Below are 27,333 nucleotides of genomic sequence, written 5' to 3' on the forward strand. Positions count from 1 at the left end.
GTGTGTTTGTATAAGTAAATATATGTGTGTGTATGTGTTTATATATTTATATATAAAATTATTACATGGAATTTAGTAGGGTACATTGTAACCTCATAAAAGGGTAAAAATCTGAACTTAATTCCTTGTCTCATAACCCCATCTTAAAACTGTAAGATGCTCAGGTCCATAATGGGGCCATCTGACTTATAAAAAAATACAGGGGTGCCAGAAATTGATGGATAGAGGGTTATATGGCATAATATAACTTTATGTGAGTATACGGTTTGTTTTTTTCCTACCCATAGACATGGGCGAAGAAAACAGATACTTTTTTTTCTTGCTATGACCACTGGATTTAGCAATAGACAGCCTTTCCTGCTGATGATTTCTTTGCAGAATAAAGGGTATGTCACCTTGTATTTAGATAAAGGTAGCTTGTACCAAGGGTTTATTTTTGATACATTGCATCTTGAAAAGAAAACTTTAAAGTTGTTTTTCTCCTTGCTTTAACAACTGTAACTAAATATTTTGTATGTGATACAGCTGTGTGCTTTTTATGAAATCTTCCTAGCCCTTGATTACTTGTTTTTTCTGGTGAACGTATTTGGTATAGCACAGATAAAAAACCCCTACCTAATCTATCATAATTAGATTTTAATTTCCTCGTAGAAATACTTCAGGGTAACTAAATCTTTTTCTTCTCCTTTAATTAACAGAGGAGGAGCTCAGGAAGCTGAGAGAAGAAACAAACGCTGAAACGTTAAGGCAGGAGCTAGAAAAGGAACGGCAGAGGAGATTAGAACTAGAACAAAAAGTCAATGAAGTACTTAAAGCAAGGTAAGAGAAATATATAAAGCAAGGTAAGAGAAATATCTTCACTGTAAAGCTGAAAGCCACTTGAGATCTCTGACTGTCTCTGAGGAGTTCTGGTAAAAGCATCCATTTCCAGCCTAGGCTCTCTTAAAATAAATTAGTAGCTCACAGAGAGAGAAGCTGTCTACGTTTTCTTGTAAAAGTGCATCTTGTGCACCCATGTACACCCAAGTTACTTGACCATAGCTACTGCCCTAGCTACAGAAGTGTCTGGACACTTTTCAGTTTGAGATATTCTTCATTTCACCTTCTCTGATGCCGTCCCTCTGGGATCTCACCTGTCTGGAGCTATCGGCATGCGCTGTGTGCTACTGAATGCCAGAGCCTTTGCCATGCCACTGCATATGCTTTGCCTCTTCAAAATTTGTGTCATCTCCAGACTGCCTAGTCCTTGTTACTCCTGTTCTAGCAGCAGCAAGGACATCCCAGTACTGCAGCACAACTCTAACTGTGTGGGAGTGACCTGAGTTTGAGCCTTCCTTGCCACTGCAATAACAAATGGAAACATGCCTTCCCATGCCTCTAAGTCCTTTCAGCCTTGAGGACACCCACCTTGATGATGCAAAGCATCATGTTTGATGTTTTCTCCTTAGTCTGCCTAGCTGCACAGACTTTAGGTCTTAAGACCATAGCAGGTGCTTGGTGGCCTTGTTGGTCTAGACCAGTTGCATACATAGCTGCCTGTGTTATCTTCCTCAGCAGTAGCTAAGATTACTTGGCTGAGCAGTAGGATCTGTGGTTCACCATTAAGTGCTGTCATCAGGAGATAGTGCACACTGAGTTGGTAATCGCATGTGATAAGCACCGCCAGTTACTTAGAGGTGACAAGCAAGAACCATCAGGCAAAACTTTTTGCCTGGATGTGAGGTTTCCCAGTGCCATGCAAACTCTTCCCAGCCCGCCGCTTCCTTCTGTACTCATCCTGAGCATACAAATGCCTTTCTGGTCAGGCCAGTAGTCCATGTCCCCTGGTATTCTTAGCAATGGTTATAGGAGCTATTTATAGGAAATGTGTGAGCCTAGTTGCTTTCTGTGGTCTCTTTACCTCCTACTCCTATAGCATCCACAAACACTGTATTAGGGGTATCAGAAGGTACATTGCTGCCTTTTCATTTCAGTATCTGTTTGCAGACCTGTTATCCATGAATTTGTTTAACTCCCTCTTGAAAGTGCTGGTGCTGTCTACAACTGGAAGCTATGGAGACAGTACATTACAGAAGTCCACTCTTGACTCTAAAGAAGCGATTTTTTTTTTCCTTTTTAACAGATTTCTTAGTGGTTTCAAGAAGTGGCCTGAAGTTACAGAACTTTGAGATTTGGTGAATAACTGTTCAGCATTCAGCTTATTTACCACTCTTGATCAGTCCTTTCCTCTCTTACTCTTCTCCTCTCCAGACTGAAGAGTTCCAGCTTTTCCAGTGTCGTCTTAAGAGTACTCCATCCCTTTCAACACTTCAGTTGCCATTCTTTAACTGTTCCGTCTTAAGATGAAGAGGCTGAGTTCATGCAGTATTTGAAGTGTGGGTTCACCAAGGCCTCTTATATAGAATAAATTAGTCCTTCCCTCTTACCCTCAGTACCCAGTACAGTGGGTTTTTTTTGGCTGATGTTTCACACTGATGGTTTTCCAAAATCACTGGTTCCGTGCAAGGTCGGTCTACGTGTAGTCTGGACCTGAGCTGCCAAGTTGGACGCTTAGAAGGAGCTCTGCAAGGTCCTTGTGGAGGAGCCTTGTTCCCAAGCCAGCCCTGTGACCATGCACTGGGAAGGTGATCCGAACAGCTCTGACCTGGGTGGTTTTTTGGTGACTTTTAAAAGTTGCTCTTACAACTGGGAAGTGGGATTGCATTTTTATTGCCTATGCTGGTTGACCTGGCTGTATGCATATGTAACTTCTATTTTGTATCGAGACTGATGTTGCCTAGTTGAGAGGGCTACTGGGGACAGTGGAAGAGGACAAACTTGGACCCATCCCCATGCTTAGAGTATCTGTTAGCTCCATAAAAGCAGTACAAAGCAATTAGTATTGTTTTCTGCTATTGGTAGAGAAAGATAACGCTTCAGGATACCTTTCGTCTCTGACATGCTGCCTTGAAGAAGTCATCTGACATGCAAGTTCCACATGCTTGTCTTTGAGCACGGTACAGGTTATATCATTAACACTGGCGTAGGCCTTAAGTTTTTCTCCCGAAAGCAGGTATGCTTGGGCTTTAGCTCGCGCGCCAGAGAAGGGGGAGAGTGATCCCATCATTGCTGGGAGTCCTGGAGAAGGATGAGGAGCTGCCTTCCTCTGCAGGAAGGTACTCATCATCCTGCCCTATTTCAGAGTAATGAGGATGGCCCAGGGTCTGATATGGCCCAGTGCAACTTAAGAGTACATGTGTTTTATAGAAAAAAGAGTTTGAAGGATTTTGGTTCTCAGTATTAGTGTCAACATCTGTGTCTCGTTGGATTGTGGACAACAGCAAATCTCTAGCAGGCGTGCCATTGCTAAATTAAGGTAGCATGACCTGTGTGCTTCAATGCTGTATTCCCATTTAGATATCCTAAGGATTACACTAGCCCTGTTAGCTTGGGTATTGCACTTGGGGATTACATTCAGCCAATTATCCCCTTTATCCATGTCTTTTTCTAGCTAGTCTTGCTAATATTCCAACCTTTTCGGGACAGGCAGGTATATGTAAGATGACAACAAAAAAAAAAGACTTTGAAGACTTTCCCGGCTTCTACCCAGAAGAAGAAAAAGCAGGTTTCCTACGTTTTTTCCTTAACTTGTGCTCCATTGTGTGAAATTTTTTCACTGCTTTTTTATCTTTTTGCACTTTGCTGTAGACATTTTAAAATACTTTTATTGGGACTACAGGCAAAGGGTTGGATGACACAATCAAATACGTAATAGGCCAAATTTACATCTGGTGGAAACTTAATTTTATCAGGCAAAGTTACCACAGAAAGTCATCTCTGCTTATGTCAACAAAACGAAATTTGCCCTGCTTCTCAGCTAGCTAATTTTTCATGTAATCTTTAAATAGATATGCATATAAACATTTTTGCATGTACTCTTTTTTTGCTTACAGAAGTGAAGTACTGATGAAAAACATATTGTGCTATGGTGTAAGAAGGAAGAAATTCTTTTAATAGTTACAGTATTCAGAAGTATTTGTGAAGTGCATCAATACATGTAGCTATATGAATACATGCTGCAAAGTGTTCAGCAAGGAGAAAACAATGAGCTAACAATCTAGATTTTTTTTTTTTTTTTTTTTTTTTTTTTTTGTGAAGAAAATGGGCTTCTTTCATTGAGTTGTGTGGAGGGAGGAGTGGAAGAATAGGATTTTTAGTGGTTTTGTTTGTCATGGTGTTCATTGTCTGTATGTCGGCATTCAGAAACATGGTGGCCCCAGCTGAAGTTTTCCATAGATGCACTTCGGGACATCCCAGTACTTGGTACGACAGCTGAAGCTTATGACATTTTGCTAGTGGAACAATGCATAAATAATTTGGAATAGTCTGTGTGAGCAGTGCTTGTTTAGCATAAATTGTGGGCTGTTGTTGCCTTATTTTACAAATTGTGAGCTAGCTCTATCACACAGGAAAAAAAACCACCCCAAAACCAAGTAGTTTTGTAACACCACCTACCAACAAGATGTGGCTTATGCAAACCTTTTTATTAGTATCATTGTGAACTATTTTTAAGAGGAGCAAATAGGCAATGCTTCTGCATAAGCCCCTATTCCTTCTGTGCTGCTTATCTTAGTTATCTTAATTAGCTCTTCCTGGCCTTTTGTTAAATGACATTGTCTTTGACACATGCGATGTTTTGAGCATGGCTGACTTTGTCCATTGAGAAGATGCCTCAGCCTGAGATTGCTCTGGAGGCTGGAAATGTTCCCTCCTGGAAGGATCCCTCTCAGGCTGGGACTCTGCACAGGTAGCAAGAACCTGAGTCCCAGGGCCAAAAGTTTCTCACCTGGCTGCCGTGCTGCACTGGGCTTGCTGACATACATGGTTGCTGACGTACCCAGTTGGCTGAACTTCATGTATGTGTTTATTTTTAACTTAGTAGGTTTGGTGACAGGCTGCTTGTAAAGTAGCTCCTGTCAAGAGTTTCTTTTAAATTTTTTCTGCCTGCAAACATCTAGATCTTGTACGACTTTGGGTTTATGACATTTCTTTGAAGGAGATGCAAAACACGAAAATGGTTTAAGGCACAGCTCCTCAGGTGAAGAAGCCAAGCATACCTGAAAGATATGCCTTTAAACTAGGCTGTGAAAATACCTGCTTTATGCTTATTTTTGCATTTCTGAGGTTGGAGGGTGCTTTTGATGGAAGCGCACACGCGTTCATGTTGAGCAGTAAGAAGGATGTAACAGTCTTGACTGGCTTCCACAACAGCTGTCGAAAGAATGATGATGGGTTGCTTGTGAATGTAGAGTTAGCCTGTAGGAAAATTGCTTTTAATATGTCTAAGAACATCCTGACATCAACTGGACCTGTTGTGTGCAGCAAGTCCGGTCTTCATGCAGTTGTTGGGGGAAGTCAGTTGATCCACATACGCCTCAACTCGCAACTGTGTTCAAGGCCTAATATGCACAAACCAAAAATGCTTATTTAAGGTCAATGGCCTTCAGTATCCAGGCTCCCTTAACTTTTGTGTCATAATTGCAGCTACAAAAATAACACTTTGGTGCTATTCTGTGGAGCAGCATTGAGTGGATGCTGCATCAGTGTGTGCTGGTCATTTTTGAATGGTACGTGTGTACAGGTCATGAACAGCTCTAACATTCATGCTTCCCTGATTTCAGTATCTTTGAAGAAAAAAAAAAAAGGCACATTTGTGTTTGTCTTCTCCATTGGCTGAGGTTGCTCTTATCTGTTTTAATCAGCCTGTGCTTTTAAATGCGTACAATCTCTAGTTGCATAAACATGACCTAACCTCAGGTTGGGGATCTGTTGGTATTACCAATCACACCCTTTTTCTGGGTGAAAACCATGGTCCCGGAGGAATTTGTGCAGCTTGTTTTCTTTGGTGCTGGCTGCAGTTAGGTAGCTCTCATAGAAACACAGCCTTTTACGTTGTTCTGAGGGACTGCTTATGTTTTCCATCCTTTTAACTGATCTCTGGCATGAAGAGTGGTTCAGAAACTGTAGGAAAGATAATTTCTCCCCTCTATCAGTGGTCTTGATGTACTGACTGGTTCAACATGACCTGGTTTGGGGATTGAGCTTCCCAGTGGGTGTGCAAGCCTAAACAATGAATTCTGAGCTTCTTGGCCCAAATCTGTCTGAAGTGGCTAATTATAACCTGATTCACAGGTGCAGTAATGAGCTGTCATTAACCTGATGATTCGTAAAGGTCAGGTTCTTCACAGGGAAGGAGTAACAAGCAGGTGGCAAGTAAGACATTGCCAAAAAAAACAAAACAAAAAAGCACCAAGAAGGGCCAAAGCCAAAGCATCATGTACTCCTGATGGAGCCCAGTGAGGCTGCTATCCAGAACTCCTTCTTGATGAGGTTTTTTTGATTTTTTTCCAAGAAACATGGGGAGTAATGACGCTGTGCTGCTTCTGAAAATATATCCCAGCATGTCAAAGGAAGACCCAGCCTGAAGGCTTTGACGGCTGGCAGTGGTGGGATCCTCTCTCTGCTCTGTCACTGGGGCCATTCAGGTGTGACACCCCCCAGTGCCTCTGCATGACTGGAGCAGGTTCAGTAACTGGCTCCTGCCTGTGTGAACCTGCTTGTGAATGACTACCTCCTTCCTACCTGAATGTGTTTTCAGCTTCAGTGAAACATGGTGACAGTGACAGATTGCAGATGAAAATGCCCACCTATATAGTGTAATCATCTGGTGTGCTGGTTGAGGAAAACAAGACACTGCTGTATAATAGTTTGTGCAAATTTAATCACATTAATGGTGCTCTGCCTTTAGAGAGTCAGAGCTGGAAATGGAGGAGATGCAAGGATGTGGGGAGAAGAGCAAGGAGAAGAGGAGGTTTTAGGTGGGGAACCCATGGCTTGTGTAGAAACTTGGGAAGAATGGCACAGAAAGCAAAGTTAAAATTTAGCTAGAAAAAATAAACTGGTGGAATCTCAGGTGGCTTTTGAAAAGAAGAGTTGCTGTGAATACAGAAGCCGTGTGGAAAAGTCCTGAAGAGGCGTGAAAACAAGTGGCTTTGAAAGCAGAAACCATTTAATTCGCCTTCTCCACACTGATAGATGTCCAGTTATAATTTATAAATCGGTAAATTATTTCTAAATGTTCCTTTTAGAAATGAACAAGGATGTGGAAAGCTCATTTAAATGTGCTTAGGAACAAAAGGAGGTAATTAGTTCTGTAGTTTCTCCATCATGCTTGTTGATATATGCTGATGTTGAGACAGCACACGTTAGTAATGGCTTTTTCCATGTGCAGACAGTACACCAAGATCTTTCCCTAATGTACTTTGTAGAGGAACAGCAGGAGAGAGAGCTATATATTTGTCTATATTGCTGCAATGTGCCCAGTCCAGTGGGATCCCTCTTCTCGCTATCCATTTGCTGACTGGCATCCCAGTTGGTTCCCTTCCTGAGGAGCAAATGATGAAGGGAACATCTGAAAGCACCTATATAGTCTGATAAATGAGTGATAATGAAATTGCATGACCGACATGTTTTTGTTTCAAGCAGTAATCTTTTCAGTCATACAACTTCCTGTCAAGTAAAACTTGCTGCAGCTGGTGTTACATGGTCAAAGCTGCTGCTTCATTAGAAGAATCTTTCTGTAGGACATCTACATTGATGGCTGAAGACTTTTGGACTGAAGCCTGAAGTATTCTCAAGACGGGTTGGCAGTTGGAGGCTATGGATAGTGTAAATGTAATTTGAAGCCTTGCACATGTGCAGAATAGCAAAAGCATTTGTGTTTTCCAAAATCTGTTCACTTTTAATGGATGAGAATATTATTCTTGACTCATTTTGAAAGGTGAGACTAATGATGCCTGCTACTTGCCATATATTTTTAGAACATTTTTGTCTCGGTTTTTCAGACCGTTATTTCAATTTTGCAAGTTTTTAAAAAAATATTTTTGGAATTGGTTGGTATCTGTGCATTTCAAGAGCTTACAACATAACATTTTAAGTAATTCTTGACACCTGTTCCTCTCATTGTGAAGATGAGTGGTGATTGACTCTGGTAACGATTGCAGATTTCAAGGTTCATGCATTAAACTGTGGTTTTGTTCTAGTACTGTGGTTATCAACTTGCGGTATGGAATCCCTTTTCATTTATTACTGTGGGAAAAGTCAGGGCTCTGAAGAGTTTTCCTGGCAGGCATTGAAATGAATATACAACACAAAGGCATAAGTAATGCAACAAATTTGATACTAAATTATGTAGTAGTTGTAAGTTGAAATGGAGCTGTTGGTGACAGGCAATGGCTAAACCACACCTCTCCTTCCAGTGGGTGGTATTTCCCTGGATCCTAAGTGCAATGTGCGATGAATATTTTGACTCTTGCAAAAGGGCATGAGTGTGGTTTTTTTTCTTGTCATCTTGTATTATCTCAGCTATGGAAGCCGCAGAGGTTCTGGTGCTCCCTTTACCAAAGAGGGAAAAAAATTCTTCATCTGTAGCATTTCACATTGTTTCCATTTTCTTTGTAGGACGGAAGAGGTGCCAGCAGCTCAGCAACCTGCAAAGCCACAGACGCAAGCCAACGGAACAGGTAATCTTGGTCAGATCTCTACTAGCAATTTGATTCAGTCAGACTTTTTTCCACCCTTTTCTTTTGATCCTTAGAAGATCAAACCTTGCTGAAAAACTTGCTGGGTCCTGAAGCAGGCTTCCAAAGAAGCTGAATATGAAAGACCATTTGAGCAGCTTCTTACCTCTTCTGCATTTACTTTTTGTAGTTGACTTTGCACACCTGAGCAAGGAGTTTATTGTGCATTGTATAGCTTCTAGGAATATAATGAAACCTGTTGCCTGACGTCATCATTCTTGCATGTTTTGCTGATCCTTGACTTACCAGAAAACAGGTATAATACATAGAAAAGATGTTCTATTTTGTTCTCAACTGTAAAAGCTCTTTTATGCCATTAACTGATTACTTCTTCCTTTTTCTAAAAGAAAAGACATTCTGGAGAAGGAATAGGCTTAAGAGTTACTCATTTTTTCGACACCTAAACCGTCGTCTACATTTCTCAAGCTGCTGCTTATTATGAATTCAATAGTATAGTGATTTCTGGAAGAACTGAGGCAGCAGGAAGATTCTCAATCGTTCAGTACGCTTAAGCTTTCCACCCCACATCTCTTGATTGAGACTTAGGCTTTTAAATCTGCAGATTAAATTTGAAGTTGTTCCTCCTGTACTCCCATAATATCAAGACTTTTTGTTATGTGAACTATAACCTGCCATTTTTTTCTGTCGTGTACACTCAAAATTTCTTTCTCAGTACTCTCTGAAGTATTAGCATGTGGGAAGCTAATAAAAAAATATTTTTTTATTTTCAAATTGTAGTGTTGTCTCAGCTGTAAACCGTCACTAAATTCCTGGGTTTTCTAGACACCACTGTCATTCATTAATAAATAGTTTGATTCTATTTTCTGAATGCTGGTTGCTTTTTCTCAGATGTTTAAAAGCATTATTTTGGCTGTTGTAGTTGGCTGATTAATTTTTCATGCCTCTGTTTAATCATATCTTAATTTTATGGAGTTCTATACAAAGTTTGATTCTGGAATAGTTGTGACCAGTGTACCTACCCTTCGTGAAATTGCTGTGTTGACCTACCTTTCCAAAGAATAGTCTTTCTGTTCCTTCTAGACAGTAATTTTCTGAATTACAGGTAAAGCAAAAGGTGATTGTTTTGTTCTCACTTGTGCTACCATAAGGCTTTTACCCTTATACTATTTCCATATATCCATATATTTATGTTATATTTTTCCACTGAAACTGACATACGAAAAGTGTGGATCGCTTCATTACTTTGCTGTATGAGACTTTCCAGGCAGTATTACGCCTGTATGTTCCATATATAGAAAGTGGCATAAACAGCATAATTTCTGTAGCCTGGCTTTAAAAAAAAGAAAGTGCATGTTTTAGAGAGAGAGAGAGAGATACACATATGCGCACACACACACACACACACACACACACACACACAATCTTTGCAAGCCTATAAATGGTTGGAAAGTGGTAGGAAAAATGCCTCTTGCAGAATCTTGCTTAAGTTTCCACCTCCCTTTCCCGTTAAATTTGTATGGCTGCAAGGTTTTCTGCTCAGGAGTGTTTTGCTTTACGTTTGCTTTTCTCGATGTGATGCTTCAGCACAATAGGAGCGCTGAGATTTATGTCAGTCTTTTGTTTACAGGAACCTTTTAACCAGCAAATGTTTTTACGGTGTTTGCTAAAATTCTCGTTTGTTAGGATGTTCAAGTAAGCTCTGTACTTCTGGTAATAAGGTGCTTCCATGTGCCATACTTAGAACAAAGCAGGAGTAACCTTTAGTCTTATTTTACCAGCTCAGTGCAGTCAGGGTTTCTGTGCAAGGGCAGAAGTAAATTGCATAGTGAGTTTCTGTGAAGAGTGTTGGTGAAGGACAGGAAAGTTGTACAAAGTCTGCTTTCCAATGAAGCATGGCATGCAGGAGCAAGGGCAGGCTTTGGATGAAGTTGTCTTCTAGTATTAGCCTGATACTTAGTGCTTCTTTTTTACAGATAAGCGTAGTCTCACAATCTGTTCAAGACTCCAGAAGTGGTTTTGTGACAAATTTGGGGAGTATGTTGAGGACTTCAGATTTCAGCCAGAAGAGAATACAGTGGAAACAGAAGAGCCACTTAGTGCTAGAAGGTAAATCTGTAATGTGATTGTATGAAATTGTTGGCTTCTTTACAAGTGGCTTTTTTTCTTTTTTTTTTTACAACCTTTTACATGGTTTAAACAAGTGTTTGCATAACAAGTAATAAAACTGAAAGTACAGAATCATCTCAAAAGGTTTGTGAATGCTTTGGCCAAAACATGAAATTTGAAGTTTATCTGCTGTCTGAGGTAGAATAAGAGTTATATTATTTACCACATTCTGTCATATGCCTCTCAAAAGCTGTGGACAAAGTCTTAGTTAGGCTGGAGAGCTTTTACATTTCAATTTTTGGTCTGATGCAAGGCAGGCTTTATTAGTTACTAGAAACACATTTTATAACAGGCAAGAATGAAGCTTTATGCACAAACATCTAATTTATAACTGTGAGCGGTATTTCAGGGACCAAATGTACACAACTGTGCACTACTTGCCTATTTAACAAATTGGTTTTATCCTTTATTTTTCAGATTGACTGAAAATATGAGAAGATTAAGTAAGTACTTAGCAGTATTTTATTTTCTGGAAGTAAAAATAGTTCTTAGTAACCCTATTGGGAGGATTACTGCATTTTAAAATATAGTGTTTTGAAATACTTCTGCCAGTTCATAAGCAGAAACGATTCTGAAATCCTGAATTAGTGTTTGGAGTGCAAAGTAACTTAGAGGAGCGGTGGTAGAAGCTTGCCTTTAATCTTGAATTACACAGGGTATCTCTGAACTAAAAATGTAATGTCAATTAAAATGTGTAAACATGTAATGAATGAGAACAGGGTATTTGTCCAATGGCAAAAGTAACAGCGTTCATACGCTTACACCTGGAGCTGCTGGTAGTTTGCTTGCTGGTCTATTACCTTATGCTTTTAAAGAAGGAAGGGTTGGACAGTGCATACCCTGAGTGTGTCTTGCATTTCTTTCTCTTGGATAGCTGATAAAATTATTTTGGAAGGTGGAGGATGCAAGATAGCGGGTTAAACAAAGTAGTTAAGCCCTCCAGAAGTTCTGTACAGCAAAGAATTGCTAGCCTGAAAAAAAAATATGGCTGATTTGTGCTCCAAATTGTTAAATTATTGTAAGGGGGAAGGTGAAGTTGAAATAAGGGTCTGTAATCTCCATGTAAGGTCAGTTTTGTTCTCCTTATTCTAATGCTGGTATTCATTCTAGTTTCGTTTGGGAGAGTACTTGTGACCTGTTCTCCTTGGTGGATGTGCGTTGCCTTCAGAATAGCTTTTAAAAAAAGCAGTATTAAGCTCAAGCTTTAAGTGGTTCTTAACTTCCACTCGGTGAGCCACAAAATCTAGATCCCTCTTGTCCAGGGGTGCCTGACGACCACCCAGAGCTCTCAGGACCCTTGGATGCTCTCAAGACCCCTGTTGTCACCAGCGGTTTCCCTGCAGGTTTGGTGGAGGATGGTGGAGCAGTACTCGAGTCTGTGACCACCTCCAGTGCCTCAAGCATGCCCTTCCACTTACTTCATCCACTGCTTTGGTTGTCCTGATGCTCAAGGAAATCTAGTCCTAGCTGTTTAATTACTTCCCATAGGGAATGTATCAAGGATAGCTGAATTTCAAGCCAAACAAACTTGGACAGCAAGTCGCAAGTTCTCTTGAGGAAAGCCTTTGAAAGTTGTGAGCTATACTGCAAACGATGATGGGTGCTTCAGGGGCCTCCTGTGCAAGAGAAGTCGTCACTCTTCTCAGCAGGGAAGGCAAAACCCGTGTGTTCCAACAGAGAAAGCAAAGGCCGTCTTGCAGCAGCCCTCTCCTGTTTTCTTGTGTCCCCTAGCTAGTTTGCCCAAGTGGTAAAAGAGCTTAGAGGAATAGGAAGGGTAAAGGACAAGTCTTTTTTAGGGAGCTGAGGAAGAGCTCCTGTTGCTGTCACTGGCTGGCTGTGGGCATCTGTGCATGGGAGTGATGCCTCTCCCGGCACAGGTTTGTCTCCTGTGCGGTGACTGCGAGAGCAAAGGTCTGCAGAGGTGGGAGAAAAACTTCTTCAGGCAGCAAGGTCCTGTGTCTCTTGGCTTAGGAAGAGTAAGCAGCAAAATGCTACCAATGGATAGACTCCTGCAGAAACGTAGCCAAGAGAGATCTATCCTGGTTTTAAGCTAGCTTGGTCAAGCAGCAGCAAGTTGTTCCTTGGTGGCTTGGAGTCCAGTCAGGCTAATTTACCTTGTTTTACAGTGGGATGAACTCACCTGTGCGGAGGTCTTCGGGGTAGCATGAACAGGACTCAGAACAGACTGCTATCAGCATCCAGGGTACCCTTGTAGAGGGTATTGATTATTTTTGTCTGTACTTCAGAGTTTAGACATAACCTTTGTCTTGAATAACACTTCAGTTTTTGGAAATCGATTACCTAACTAGTTCAGTTACATTGATGGATTTCATTTTTCTTAATTTGGATTAGCCTTTTTATCTTTACATGTCTTGAATATTCCTGTTAATTTTCTGATTTGGGTGTTTGTCATTTACAAGTGATTTAACCACTGCCAGCTAATTCTAACAGTTGTATTTTTTCTCCACTTCTGTTTAGAGAGAGGTGCCAAACCTGTTACTAATTTTGTGAAGAATCTTTCTGCCTTATCAGACTGGTATTCTATCTACACTTCTGCTATTGCCTTTATTGTAAGTTATCCTATTCCTCCAGGAGTAATAAGAACTTTTAAATGTATTATTTAACAAAATTCATTGAAACTGCCATATCTGAGATGGGCTTATGCTGCAATTTAAGTCAAATCAAATAGTGTAATTTCATTTAACACAAAATACTGGTAGTTGTCACTTCAATTATATTTCAAAGCCACTTAAATTGTGTATTCTGGGTTTCTTGTAGCATAGTTCTGAAGCTGTTAAAATAACTTAGAATGATTTGGTCATCGTTCTGTCATTTCTTGTTTCCTGTCTCCCAGTACTGTATTTTGATGGTTACTTCAGCGTCTGGAAAATCCCTTGTCTAGGGCTGAAATGCTGATAGTAGCTGTGTTTGATAAGAAGCTATTGTTCACCATCAGTGCTCTTTGGCCTTTGTTAGGATCATACTTACTGATGAGAAACAAAATGCCCTGATTTGAGTATCATTTAATGTGCAAACATTGGGTCTGTGAGCTAAATTCAAGTATTCCCATGCTATGTAAGGAGGTTTGAATGCCACAAAGTGACATAACTGTTTAGTAGAGTTTTTATTTGTTTTCCTTCCAATTGTTAATTAAATGATCTAAATTTGTTTGGTCACAGTGTATATGAAATATTTTGATACTCAGAAATTATTACCAGTAGTTGTTGAATGAACCTGTTTGGTGAAAGTGTCACGCACCTTTTCATTAAATGATCCCTCCCTGTAAGTTACAGAGCCTTACTTAATGCTGCTTTGATGGCACAGCTCAAGGAATATTGAGGAGACTTCCCCCTCCTGGTGCCCTGTGTCTGTCCCTTTTCCTTATGAACTGATTTTTCTCTCACCTGTCCTGACAAACCCATTCTTCAGATACAAGGTGAAGGAAGGAACTTCAGCTGTTGTTCAGAAAGCTCTGGGACATCAGAGCCAGAGCTATGCTTCATTTTGGGGTTATCAGTAAAAATTAGCCTAATGTCTCTTGGCAGGGAGGCTGTAGTGTCTGTATTTTCAGAAGTTGGGAAGGGGACAGAACACCTTTTGAAGCACTTTGTGTCTGTACTTGTTAGGTAAAATAAGACCTGTTTTCCTACAGTCTTTTTAAGCTTGGTAAAAATTTGGGATTTAGTTGACCTGAAATAATACAGCAAGAGTTTATCCCGTTGCCCTGTAAGGGGACTGTTAGAATTCTTGTACCATACCACTGCTTCAGCTGGTCTTGGTGAGGTCAGACCATATCATGGTCATGTAGCAGATTCACAAACTTTTAAGGTTTACTTTTTTTTTCTATACCTTCATGCAATTGCAGTGTTGGAAATATTCATTCTTTCAAGCAGCTGAGCACTATTTAAGTGTCCTCTCTGGAGATTTAGTTCAATCTTTTAGTTTCAACTTTACATTCATGAATGCAGTGCTATTGTCTGTCATGGGGTGGCTAAAACTTATTAACTTTTGTGATCTGAGTTGTCTGATTCTGAAACCAACAGTACAGTGGGAAACGGTATTTCATATAACTCACTGTACCCCAATTTGTAATCCACATCTCTCTTTTTCTTTTTTTCTTTTTTTCTTCTTAATCTGCAGATTTACATGAATGCTGTATGGCATGGCTGGGCCATTCCTATGTTCTTATTTTTAGCAATTTTGAGGTTGTCCCTAAATTACCTCATAGCCAGGTATTTACTTAAATACTAGATTATTCTCTTGTAACACTTTGCTTGAAAGATGTTTTATTATTCTTGCACTGAGTCATAAACTGTTACCTGTTCTAACATTGTGAGTTAAATTTAACAAAGTGAAATTCAAACTCTAATATCCTTAATTTCATTGCTCAGTTTCTATAATTTGTGACTATTCTAAGGAATTGTCTTCATTTCCTGTGACTTGGGTCATCATAAATGATGCTGCATGTTCTCAGACAAACCCCTCAACACTTTAAAATTCTAAAATAAAAATATTCTGCAGTATTCAGAGTAGGTGGAGAACATCACCTTAAATATTGAACCCTGCTGCTTTTCCCTGGAGAGGATTTTCACCTAGGCTTAAAATGGCAGGCTTTTTCCATTTGTATATTTGGTCTCTATTAAAAATTAAGACTTTCTTTTTTTAGAAAAAAAGGTACATTTTCTGTACTGAGAGGATCTCTTAAAAATGCTATTTTAGGCTAATGGTGTTTTCCCCCTTAAAAAGCTAACAATGGTGGGAAGGATCTTAATGTGCATATTTTAAAATAATTTTCTGATTTCTTAATTAATACTTACTGTCTGACACTCTGTTTGAAAATTACCAGTAGCAAATAGGCTCCAAAATAAGTTGATACAATTTTGTTCACATAAAAAAACAAAAAAAAATATTCCTAATTATTTACTCTGTGCACACAGTTCACTTTTGTTGTAAAACCCACAAGCAGTGATTCTGTGTAGTATCCACCTAGCTAATATAATTTTTTTTTAATGTATATACTTTAAAGCTGTCTGTTGTTGGCCACTTATGCTTATGTTATTTTGTGGGTTCTTTGTTGATTTGGGGATCATTTGTTTTATTTTTTAAGCCGTAAGTGCTTGTTGCAGAAAACTACTTTTTAACCTCTTACAAATAATCCATGTTGGCAGGTGGAGAAGAAGTACTTGCTCTCTTTAACTATTTCCATAACTTCTAGGGGTTGGAGAATACAGTGGAGCATTGTGCCTGAAGTTTCTGAACCCATGGTAGGTCTTTGATGGGTTTGGCCTATATGCCTATGTTAAAAGTTGCACCTTCAAAACCCTCCTCTGTCTTTTATGTGGGTAGCTGTAAAAGGAGGGAAGAGTAAGATGCAAATAAAGACACTACAGCTTTTTTCTTTCTCTTTAAATTTAGAAATCTTCACCAACAGCACTAGGTTTGGGTGTTTCACCATAAAGTAGTCCAAACTTGAATGACATTTCTGGAATAAATGTTAATATGCCAGCCTGGGACAAGTTAGAACCTGTGGGATCTTCAGGAAGCCTTGCATTCTGTTATCTCTGTATTATGTTTGAAATAAATATTTGCATATCCTGCTCTAAGCAGGAAGTATTGTAAGTAAGATGAGTTCTTTGAATTTCAACCTTTTTAGTAAGACTTAGTGAGGCCTTGCTTCCAGGATAATTTTGATACTCTTAAAAGGCCAATAACCTATTAAAATAAACAAATAATAAAGTTACAGACGTAAAACTTAAAAAAAAAACATTTCTATGCTAGACCAGAAGTAGGTCAGTTTAAGTGTGTGTTCATAGACTGAAAGTCATTTGTAACCATGCTGTTCCAAAGACTTACTGCATCTTTCACAGCCTCATGTTACTATGTTTGCATATACCATGGAGGAAAAGCATTGATAACTAAAGATAACCAGCACAAACAGTAGATCTGAAACAAGGGAGGAACTTGGCAAATTTAGAGACTGTTTAAAGCAAGAGGACTATTGCCAAGAATGTTGAGGAGTCATGTTTTCATGAGGAATTTTGTAAAATACCAGTTTTAGCTGAGCTGAAAATTAATGGATTATCTCTTTCTTGCCCAAGGAACCCCCAAAAGAGGACCTGACGGTGTCTGAAAAGTTTCAGCTTGTTCTAGACGTGGCTCAGAAGGCGCAGGTACTGTGCTGTTCTTGGACTTCTCTGGCTGCTTCCTTAGAACGAGGAGGTTCATAGTCCAAGTGGTCAAAGTACTTTGTTATGCAGCATGTGAAAACAAACATTTAAACAAGCAATATTTTCCTTGCATAGGGATCTTTACTTACAAGCAATAGAAATCTCAGTAAGATGCCTGGAGTTTCTGGAATGGCATGATGCTTCAGAGAACTGGTCAAAATTCTGCAGTCACGGCTCTGAGCGAGGTCTGAAGGGGAACAGAAGCAGCTTCTGATGGTTTTTCCCCTAATATATGCAAATGAGCTTCTGATAATGTAGGTCAGGTGGCAGATCTTACCAGTGTACTGGAGTATGGATCCATTTCCCAGATCTGCTAGTTGCAAAACTGGTGTAAGAGGCCCTATTCCTTCAACTGTCTGTTTAGCTGTGTTAATTCAACAGTTTGCACAGCATCTCTGAAACAGTCTGTTTTAAACACCATCCCCCACCACAGCCCTGAAATCTGCTGCTTGTGTGGGAGAGGGCAGGCGAAGGTTTTCTCCCAGCTCCACCAGCTTGATGAGCTACCCTAGCAGCTGAGTGACTCCACCATCCAGTTGAACTGCAGCTTTGTGCCATGTCTAACGATGTGTCACTGCTGAAAGTAGCTTACCTTTGTCTCGCCAACTGTGTACGCTGATCTCCTTCCTTCTGCTGGTGGTGGTGCATATGTTTATATGCCTTTGGAAATTTATTGGGAAGGTGAAGTTTACAGGTCCTGTTGACAGCAAGAATCGGTTAGAGGAGATGGCTGAATAACCCTCTTAGTCCTGAGCAGGGGTCTGTTTGCATCAACAACTGTTGGAATTCTATGGAATCTAGTAACTCAAAGGGTATATCATAAACACCTGGTGGTGGTGTGTTTCTAAAGAAGCTATGAGTCCAACATTTGATGAACTCAGTAACCACTGCCTGAGATTTCAGTGCTCAAAATGTGTGAAGAAATTTCACATTTTGTTACCTACTGACAGAATTTCTTAACTCTTAGATTGACACCTTAATTTAAAATATTTGCAGTGATGTAAACTCTTTCCAGTTGTGACAGTGGGGTAAGATAACTTCTTCACTTCTAACAGTCAAGCACGAGTTTCAGAACAAGGTGTTCAATGAGGTGGAAGTCATTGAGTATTGCTATTCTGTTCTGTATTTACTCAATTGTGAAGTACATAAATGGCTAAAAATGAGTTAAAAAACTCACTTCTGGGAATTGCTTATTACCAACAGGGTAAGATAACTGTTGGTTTCTATTATGTGGAGAAAAAGCTCAAAATAATGCAGCATTTGGTTATAATTCTCTTGCTTCTTATGTAGAACCTTTTTGGCAAGATGGCAGACATACTGGAAAAAATTAAAAAGTAAGTTATCTGACATGAGTCTTTTTTTCCTCTTAAAACAAGCCTTGACCAATGTCTGGAATGCTAGTAATAAAATTTTGTTTCTCTTTTTGTTTTCAGCTTGTTCATGTGGGTCCAGCCAGAAATAACACAGAAGCTCTACATTACTCTATGGGCAGCTTTTATTGCATCCTGCTTTTTGCCCTACAGGATTATTGGGCTTGCAATGGGTAAACGTAATAAATAATTGACCTGTTACAGTCTAGACTTAATGTGTTAAAACTTAAAGTGATCTTTAGAGGGAGAATTTTAGAGTTTAAGAAGGAAAACTCTGCATTACTTATTAATGCAGAGTTTTAAAGTATTTTCATTGTGCTTGACGTTGTTTGTCGTGTGCGTTTTGAAAACCATCTCTGGATACATAATATAATAGAAAAAGACTGGATAATGCATTCTCTCCTTGAAGAGGGGAACTTTATGATGAGCTATTAGCAGAGGTCTTCAGACTATCAGCTACAAGGCTTCCAGAAAGTCCTATATTTTGGGTTTTTTTCACTCATACATCCTTGCAAATTAAATACGTGGGACCACATAGAAGGCACAAAAATGACAGGGTTGAGAAAAATGAAAGGGTTAATGGGACTACTTGTAAAACTTGGAAGATAGGCTGTACAAAATGAACAGATTACTGTGGGTGAAGTTGCAGATACTTAAACTCTCGACTGAGAATTGGGAAAAGAGGGTTTTTGCGATAGCATGAGACTGTCTTTTTTCTGAGATATGAAGCCACGTCCTGTGAACCAAGAATTCTCTTTTTTTTTTTTCTTTTTTTTCCATTAAAGTAATGATATGATCAAATCAATATTACTTTTAGTGGCACTGAATGTCAGACTGTTAGCTTGAACATAAACATAGGTTTGCTTGATGTGACAATTGACTTAGATGTGTGAGGAATTATTTTTTTACTCTGACTCATAGAAAGAGATCTGAATTGCATTCAGTAAAGTTTTGAGAGAGTATTTCAAGCCTTTATTAATCTGGCAGAATGCAAGGAAATACCTTGTGTAAGATAAGAGAACATACTGACTGGAAGATAGAGTTTAATGTAGTACATGAGAGCCCTCTGTTGCCATTTAAATTCCTGCAGGGAGCTGCAGAGTTGAATGCTCTGGCACGTTTTCTGTTTTGGAAGTATATAATTTTTCAGAATGCTTCTGGCAACAAGGAATGTATGTTTGTATTATTTTAATATTCTTCTGCATCATAAGAAGCTACGTAAGTGGTTTAAAAGAACTGGGGATGGGGAGGAAGGAATCTGGGCAGCGGAGGAAAAGAAAAATAATTTCTTGCCTCTGGAAGAAGAATCAAAATATTAAAACCAAGAGAACGGTTTAGCACTATGACTGAAAATACAGAATTTGGTTTCATTCATGAACTTGTTAAAACATGATCAAAGCAGTGATGTTCTTAATGCCCTTCAACGCGCCTACTAAAGTGACCTTTTTTTCAGGACTCTATGCTGGAATCAAATTTTTCCTTATTGATTTTATCTTCAAACGATGCCCCAGACTAAGAGCTAAGTATGATACTCCTTATATCATCTGGACAAGTCTCCCGACAGATCCTCAGCTCAAAGAAAGATCTAATGCTACAGTGTCGAGACGGGTAAGGGTAATAAATCTTTTTGTCCCTCTGTTCCCAACATCTGAAAATTGGATCCCTTTCTCCCTCTCCCTTTTCCCCAGTGACTAGAGCACATTAAAAGGAAGGTTAATTAAATCCTACAAGTCAATGTTAGTTCTATTTTTTTTTTTAAATTTTTTTCATGATCCACAGAGTTTTTATATGGATTCTGTTTCTTGTAAGAAAGAAAACTATTATCAAAATGTGTATATAAATATACATATACTGGAAGTCCTATGAAGCTAAACGCAAAAAATAACACCATCCATATTCATATAAATTTCTGTAACATACGTTCTGTGTGATTTTATTGTCAAAATTTAGTCTTTTTGTATTCCCATTCTCTGTTCTCAGACATTCTTTTTCAGTGGAAATTCAGCTGCTTGTGTAGATTGAAGAACAGTTAGTTAAAAAATAAATAAAAAAAGGCTTGGATGTAATATGCAGCTTACTAATGGGATAAGCATTAACAGAGGTAATAAAGCAGTTTACAGATTTAGGCATTATGTCTTATGGTTATTTGTATTGGATGACCTTTTAACATAGTGGTGATAAATGACTTTTTACCATGTTGGTACTCCAACAGTAAATTTTTCTTTCGTTAAAATCTCATAGTTAAATCTTTAAGTGTTGCATTTTGTGCATCTTTGCAAATTTTTTGGGGGCCTGACATGACAACTGAAAAGCAAGTCATGCTTTTCCGTATCCCTGAATTTGTCAATGTTTATTAGTTTAAAAATAAAAATAGTTGTAATAAAACTTCAGTCTAATCCCATTTTAGCATTTGCTTAATGCCTCTTATTACGGTATCTAATTACGTTCATGGAGTATCTGAGTACTGTCATAAGCTCACTGACTAAAATATGCAGCACTTAGCAATAATTCAGCCTGGGTACACAACTGGAGAGCCAAAGGGTTAAACACGTGAACCCTTGGTTGTTAACCTGTGAAGAAGTAGTATGGGGTTCTGGGGGTGATGGAGCAGCTGGTGGTAAAATAACTGCAGCATAATCTGAGTATTTCAGAAGGAAGTAGAAGAGAAAGACAGTCTCTGACAGAAAGTGAGTCTTCTGCTCCTATTTTCCAAGGGACGAGAGAGGTGACTGAGCGGTTGGATGGAGCTGTCCATAGCTGGTATTTCTCTTGCTTGCAGAAGATGGGCTTAAAGGTTTCTGTGCTTCTCAAGCTTACAGGTTATCATTCACATACTGTGGTGGTGGTGGCAGCTTCTCGCCGGGTGTCTTTAATCTGCCTTGGAGGTGGAAAAGCTATGAATTGCTGAACTTGAATCCATAAACTTAGAGAATAATTATCCCTTCTGGCTTTTCCTTATGGCTTAAGTTTTGACAAGTAGACCAGAGTTTTAGTACTACTGTGTCTGACTTTATGGGCTTGGCTTGTCTGCCTGGAAAGGATGTGCATTATCTGCTTCTAAATGTCTTTGAAACCATTAACTTGGTCTCAATAATTTTAGACAAACCTTCTTACCCCTTGAGAGATTTCTGGGAACCTCATAGTATACAAAACAGGGGTGTTTGTATGAAAAGGTAAAAACCAAATAGGTTTTTCATTTTTTTCATAGAAAAGGCAGAGCCCAAAAACATGTAGTGCCAGCATATGTACATTTGCTTTGGCTTCTTATCATTAAACAGCATACAAGACACTGTAAACGTAGACACAATGCAATATTCATTGCCTATACCACCACTTTGACCTTGTGTCCTTAGAGAACAATCCTATCAACAGTATCTGATGGGTAAAGGTTGTATGTCAAAAGCTGACAACAGATCAAGTGAAAAGGAATACCTCCAGATATTCCTGCCTCCAGGTTGTTGGTGACGTTTTCAGACAGTCAGGACTCTTCCAACATTACAAATCCAATCACTTCCAGTTAGATTTAAGGCTTATCAAAATTGGATGCAGTGCTTTTCTTTTGAGTAATCGACCGTAGGTTGTCTCAAGCCTGGGTGCTTATGGATAAATTAGCTGATTTTTTTTTTTTAAGGGTAGAGGAGGAAACATTTGCCTGTGTTAGGAAGGACTAGAAGTAAGGGAAGAACTTTCTCATATCTTCAGCCACCGGATGGGATGTGGTACTGAAGTTTAAACACCTTTTTTTAATCTCTTTATATAACGGATAGGTAGGAATCAGTGTAGCAGAGAGCAGGAATAATCCTTAAGCCAGCACAAAAAGCATTAGACCTCTTATCCTGAACTTTTTTACGTTTTGGGCCATGGAGCTTCATGTGGTTACGTGCATATGGAGCCAAATAACTTGTCCAAGACAGCCTTCAAAAAATTTATCTGATCTTTACTTGCACACAAATTTTTGGAGAAGCTGTTCCTTTCATTGGTTCCAGGGGCTCGATCATTGCTAAGAGCACCGCAGAAGGGCAGTAACTGAAGCAATAGTACAGTTATCATTCAACCATTTGCTTTCTATGTCAACTTTCTTTATTCTTTTCCCCCAAGGCATCGTTGTATTACAGTTACCCTAAAAGCTGGATGGTAAATACCCTGTGCTGTGCCTGTTTTGTCAGTCTGGTTTCTAGTCAGCAATTGCAGTGCGCATTTTTTCATTTGCTTTGGATTTCTTTTGTAAGTGCTAAATCCTGCGAAGTGTTGAGTGTTGCCAACTTACGTGCAAAAAAAGCCAGCAGAGGCTAGTTGGCCTCCGACAGCATCAGGCCTTTACAGAAGAAGGGCTTAGTCTGGAGCTTGCATGTTGTCAGTTTGCCAGTTGTTTAACTGCATGTGTATGGTAAGGCTAAGAACAGAGCTGTTAATGCTTCGATGACAAAAGCCAGCCTTTGGAATCGTGTGGTGCCCCACCAAGATGAAAAAGCAAATGCAGGCAAGCTTTCCAAAAGAAACTGCCTGCTGTCCTTCCAGAAGCAAGACTTGTTTGCTAGGGCAGTCTCCAGTGGTTCAAGAGCTCTGTTTAAAAGTCGATTTTACTCAAGTACTTCGGTTGTGAGAACTCCATGCTGTCTTCCCCCCTGCCCCCCGCCCTCTCAAGGATGCTGACAACCATTCCAGTTTTATTTCACATGTCAACACTCTCAAAATTCAGTGTAACTTCAAAGCAAAGGAAAGATCAATGGCTCTAATGCAACCTGAATAAATTGAACTGGTGTGCTCTAACCACTGATAACTTTTCTTTTTTTAATTGCATTCATTGTGTGTAGTCTTTTGGTTTGTGAGCAAGATCTTGCAGTGTCACTCAGTTCATGTTTTATTCTATGTATTATACTGTTAAATAGACTTCACTTTTTTCTTTTGTCACTGTCACATTTGTGTTGTTTGTTTCTTTTCCTGCTAGCTGTCAGGGCATGAAAAGGTATGGTTCATAGTGTGGAAAACTTCCTTTCAATTTCAGCATTTGTATTCATAATGAGCTTAAGCAGTTTTCTGTGGCTTTTTCTTTGTTTGCTCTTTTTTCTTTCTAAACTTATTTTGTGCAATAATATTTTGTGCTTGGTCTGTCTCTTGAAGACAAGCCAAGTACTGGTAATGTATTAACTGTTCCTAGTCCCACTAGTATAATAATTGGAGCTGTGTGCAGTGACTTAGCTGTATCTATCAGATATACCCTTTACTGCAGAAAAATGGTATTTTAAGATAGGTGCATTTAGCACCATGCACTTTCACCCCTGCAAAGGGTGTCCATCAAAGGGCAGCACTTTGAAAGATTATGTTCAGATAGCACATTAGAGTTTTGTGCTATAGCAATAGTACAGTGCAATAGGCTCAAGTTAACTTTATTAAGTAGTTAATGAAAATTGTTGTGTTACAGATTTATTTTTTTTTTAGGAAGAGTAGTTAGCCAAGTTATTTTTAAGAGCACACCTTAAATGTTGCTGTTCAAATTTTGGTATCGTGTTTATTTTTCTGCAGCTTCAAACAGCAGCATCCAGAAGTTATGTGGGCTCAAGCGCCCCAACTGGAATAAGCAAAGATGAAGACACAAGTCGTTTTCATACCACCAAGAGGGGGAATTTCCATGAAGTTTTTAACCTGTCAGAAAATGAGCGTCCTTTGGCAGGTATTATGCAACAGGGAGGCTACACTAGTATTTTCTAAAAAGCCAAGGATAGGTTAAAGTTGAATTCCCTTTCTTCAATCTGCAGGTATAAGCTTTTGATTAAAAAGACTTGCTTTAAAGTAGGATGAATGGGGATGGTCTCTTTCATTCCACATCCTTGCAGTTCTTTGAAAGGATGGACAGCCTGGCATGCCTTTTGTGGTAATGCAAATGGAATAGGCAAGTTAAAGGGAATAATTGTGTCAGTGGTTTTTGGTTTGTGTTTTTTTAAAACCAGTGTCAAAACAGATGTTGCAGTATCTAAAAACACCTTGTTTAGGCTTTTCTTTGTAAACATGTCTAGTTTTAGGTACCTAAAGTTTAATTTTCAGTGTTTTCTGCTGTTTTATAAGGAAACTGTTGGGGCTAATGCATGTCTGTCTCTCTTTTTCTTAAAGTAAGATTTCTTGTTATGACTTTTTCAGTGTGTGAAAATGGCTGGCGCTGTTGCTTGATTAACAGAGATAGGAAGATGCCTACAGACTACATCAGGAATGGAGTTCTTTATGTCACAGAAAAGTGAGTCATTGCACTCCACACATTTCTTAAGAGGGAAACTTAACAGACATTTAAAAAATTGAATCTAAAAGTAATCCTTTAACAATGTTTTGAAACAAAAATGCCTTTTCATGGTGGTTTAAAACCTCAAGAAAGCACCATAGCAGAGGGAGAGCTGAATCTGGGGTGTGGTAAGGCTTAACAAATGTGGTTTTGCCTTGGAAAGGCTTGCATAGGAATGGAGAGTAGCTCTATATAGTTAGCTGTTAGTCGCTGCAGTTCTTGATGTGGATAACATACTACCTATATACAAAAAAGAAACCTAAAAGCTAAGTGTATTTGGAGAATTGTGATCAATGGTTATTTGGCAAATACTCTTTGTTCTTTTTTTTAAAGGAAACTGATTGTATAGCCTCCTTGAAACAGTGTGCAATAAAAAGAACATAGAAATTCAAGCCTTGGTTTCAAAACTAGTACTTGATTTTTTTTTTTTTTTTTTTTTTTTTTTTTTTTTTTTTTTTTTTTTTTAATCCTTACTTACCCCCCAGCCTCCCAGAGCTGACTAGCTATCCTCACTACTGTTTGGGTCTCTTGCACTGAAATTCCTTTGGGGTGTAATGAATGGAAGTAAAGCTCATCTGTATGCAATGTCACCTAGTGATGGAGAGTACTCTCCAGCGTTTAGAAATCTGAGCTTTTGTTTGCATCACAATAGCATGAAACTAACACAGTGTTTTCCATTAATCTTCTTTTAGGATGGTTAAAGATTTATAAGCCTTTTGAGATTTGGTATTTCAACTGTTAAAGGATATACGTGCTTCCTGTGTCTTTAAAATGCTTGTCAGGTTTAACCATTCAGTGCAGTAATATAAATACAAGATTTTTTTTTGTGTGTGTTTGTGTGCATACTGTGTGTTCTGGGCTTTCAGACATGTTAGCTGGTTGCTAGAATTTACAAATGTTTGCTCAAAATTAGAAGCCATAACTGAATTGTGTGCTTCATTTTTTTTTTTTTTTTGAAGCTGGTTTTAACCTGTGAGATTTCAAACTTCAGAAGTGATAAGATGTTGAGAGCTTTGTTTTAGAATACTGTATCAAAATGAGCATTTTCTTTCCTTGTCTTCAGTTACTTGTGCTTCGAAAGCTCCAAATCTGGCTCATCTAAAAGAAATAAAGTTATAAAGCTAACGGATATAACAGATATTCAGAAGGTATGTCTGATTTGTGCTGCAACTAGGGGCGAAAGCTGGTTTTTTATGTTCAGCTAGTCATGTTTTGCTTTTCTGCTTATGTTAGTTTGAAAAAGCATGCAGTTGATAATTTTTATAAGTAAAATGTAATTCTTTGATCAAGAATATTTCCCAGAACCGCTTGTTTAGCCATTTGGACTCAAACTCACTATGACCATAAAACCAAAGTAGTTTACTAAACCCTTACACTTCTGAATTATTTTAAAATTAAATTTGTGTTGATTCTTAACTCCTGCATTGGTTAGAGCTGTGTCGGCTTTAAGATTTATTGTTAGCAGGAATTGTGTAATACTAACTTCAGTTTGCGTGTTGATATCAGTAGATGCACCATCTTAAAAGTAGATGCCTCAGAGGGATGAGGCATTATTGTCAGTGGAGAAAGGTAAATCATTAGAATTGTTAGACGGGATCAGGCTGGAGTTTCATCTAATTAGGACCTCATCACTAACAGAGGCAAGAAGTGGATGGTTGGAAGCATGGCAAGTACAATGTGATCCTTTCTCTGGTTGAGTTTTATCAGCCTGCAGTCACCAACAGCTTTATTGGTGCTTTGCTTCACTCTATATGGCATTTAATGTCACTTTTTGTTACCCTGTCTGAACTTGTCCTACTCTTAAATGCAGACACTCCTGCTTTCTACTACATCCTGTGGCCCTGAGTGCCACAGATTAAATCATGCTGTGCAAAGAAACACCTCAGTCTGGTGTCTACTGGTTAAGTACCTCCAGATTTTCAAATTAGTTCCTTCTATTTATATCACATGTCTATTAAGCTGACACTTATGCATAACTTGAACATTCCTGTTGGAATTAATAACTCATGTTGATGGATTTTAAACATCATACTTCAAGTATATGCTGGCTCATTGTTTAGTAGGTCTACTGCCATAAAGGTCCTTTTGCATCTGTGTAGTTTTTTTAATGAAGATGAGACTGGGATCGTGCAGCCAGGCATAAAAACATACTGTGCCTGGGTTTATTTAGGGGTGGGGAACACAGGCCAGACTCAGGGTCTCTTCCCCCTTGGGGATATTCCCCAGTTCAGCCAACTGTATTCCTTAGCATTACAGACTTTCTTTAAAAAAAAACAACAAACCAACAAACAAACAAACAAAACCCAAAAAAACAGACCAATAAACAACCTATACTTACCCCGTTCGTCTGTTTAATTTTGAAAAAGAAGCTTTTTCTGGTCTGCTTGCTGCTCCTTTAAACAGTGGATGAATATTACTTCTAGGGAAACCTCTAGGTGATACTCACAAGCACAGTCTCACGTACAGATATACATGTAGGGCCAGGGTGTACGACCTGCCCGCACTGTCCAGCAGCCGGCGTGGTCCCTGGCATCGCGGCTGGGCCAGCTCCCACGCGCCGTAGCGGTACCGGGGTGCTCAGTTTAGGGCCAGAGCCGGTTCTGGCAGGCAGGCTGGGTGCCACCGCAGCGCATGGGAGGAAGAGGAGAGGCAGGTTCTCGCGGTATGGGTAGCGCTATACCCACCGACTCCGGGGTCAAAGAACATCGTCTGGCGGCCTC

At 39.2% G+C, this 27,333-nt stretch overlaps 1 protein-coding gene across 4 annotated transcripts in view; it reads left to right on the forward strand.

Annotated features, from left to right (window-relative positions):
• The window catches only part of GRAMD4 (GRAM domain containing 4), an 81,007-nt gene that overhangs the window by 48,539 nt on the left and 5,135 nt on the right, over nucleotides 1–27,333 (forward strand). For 2 of the 4 annotated variants that reach the window (XM_030015165.2, XM_030015168.2), the window contains 16 exons: nucleotides 699–819; nucleotides 8,500–8,561; nucleotides 10,553–10,685; nucleotides 11,163–11,188; nucleotides 13,224–13,315; nucleotides 14,886–14,977; nucleotides 15,961–16,009; nucleotides 16,844–16,915; nucleotides 18,263–18,306; nucleotides 18,406–18,515; nucleotides 19,796–19,950; nucleotides 22,441–22,476; nucleotides 23,291–23,308; nucleotides 23,866–24,013; nucleotides 24,478–24,571; nucleotides 25,677–25,761. In XM_030015165.2, the coding sequence (XP_029871025.1) occupies nucleotides 699–819; nucleotides 8,500–8,561; nucleotides 10,553–10,685; nucleotides 11,163–11,188; nucleotides 13,224–13,315; nucleotides 14,886–14,977; nucleotides 15,961–16,009; nucleotides 16,844–16,915; nucleotides 18,263–18,306; nucleotides 18,406–18,515; nucleotides 19,796–19,950; nucleotides 22,441–22,476; nucleotides 23,291–23,308; nucleotides 23,866–24,013; nucleotides 24,478–24,571; nucleotides 25,677–25,761 (1,337 nt within the window). The remainder of the gene's footprint in view (nucleotides 1–698; nucleotides 820–8,499; nucleotides 8,562–10,552; nucleotides 10,686–11,162; nucleotides 11,189–13,223; nucleotides 13,316–14,885; nucleotides 14,978–15,960; nucleotides 16,010–16,843; nucleotides 16,916–18,262; nucleotides 18,307–18,405; nucleotides 18,516–19,795; nucleotides 19,951–22,440; nucleotides 22,477–23,290; nucleotides 23,309–23,865; nucleotides 24,014–24,477; nucleotides 24,572–25,676; nucleotides 25,762–27,333) is intronic. The other 2 variants (XM_030015166.2, XM_030015167.2) reach the window with 2 other exon arrangements.

The sequence above is a fragment of the Aquila chrysaetos genome, chromosome 5 (genome assembly GCF_900496995.4).
Source record: "Aquila chrysaetos chrysaetos chromosome 5, bAquChr1.4, whole genome shotgun sequence".
NCBI classification, from domain to species: domain Eukaryota; kingdom Metazoa; phylum Chordata; class Aves; order Accipitriformes; family Accipitridae; genus Aquila; species Aquila chrysaetos.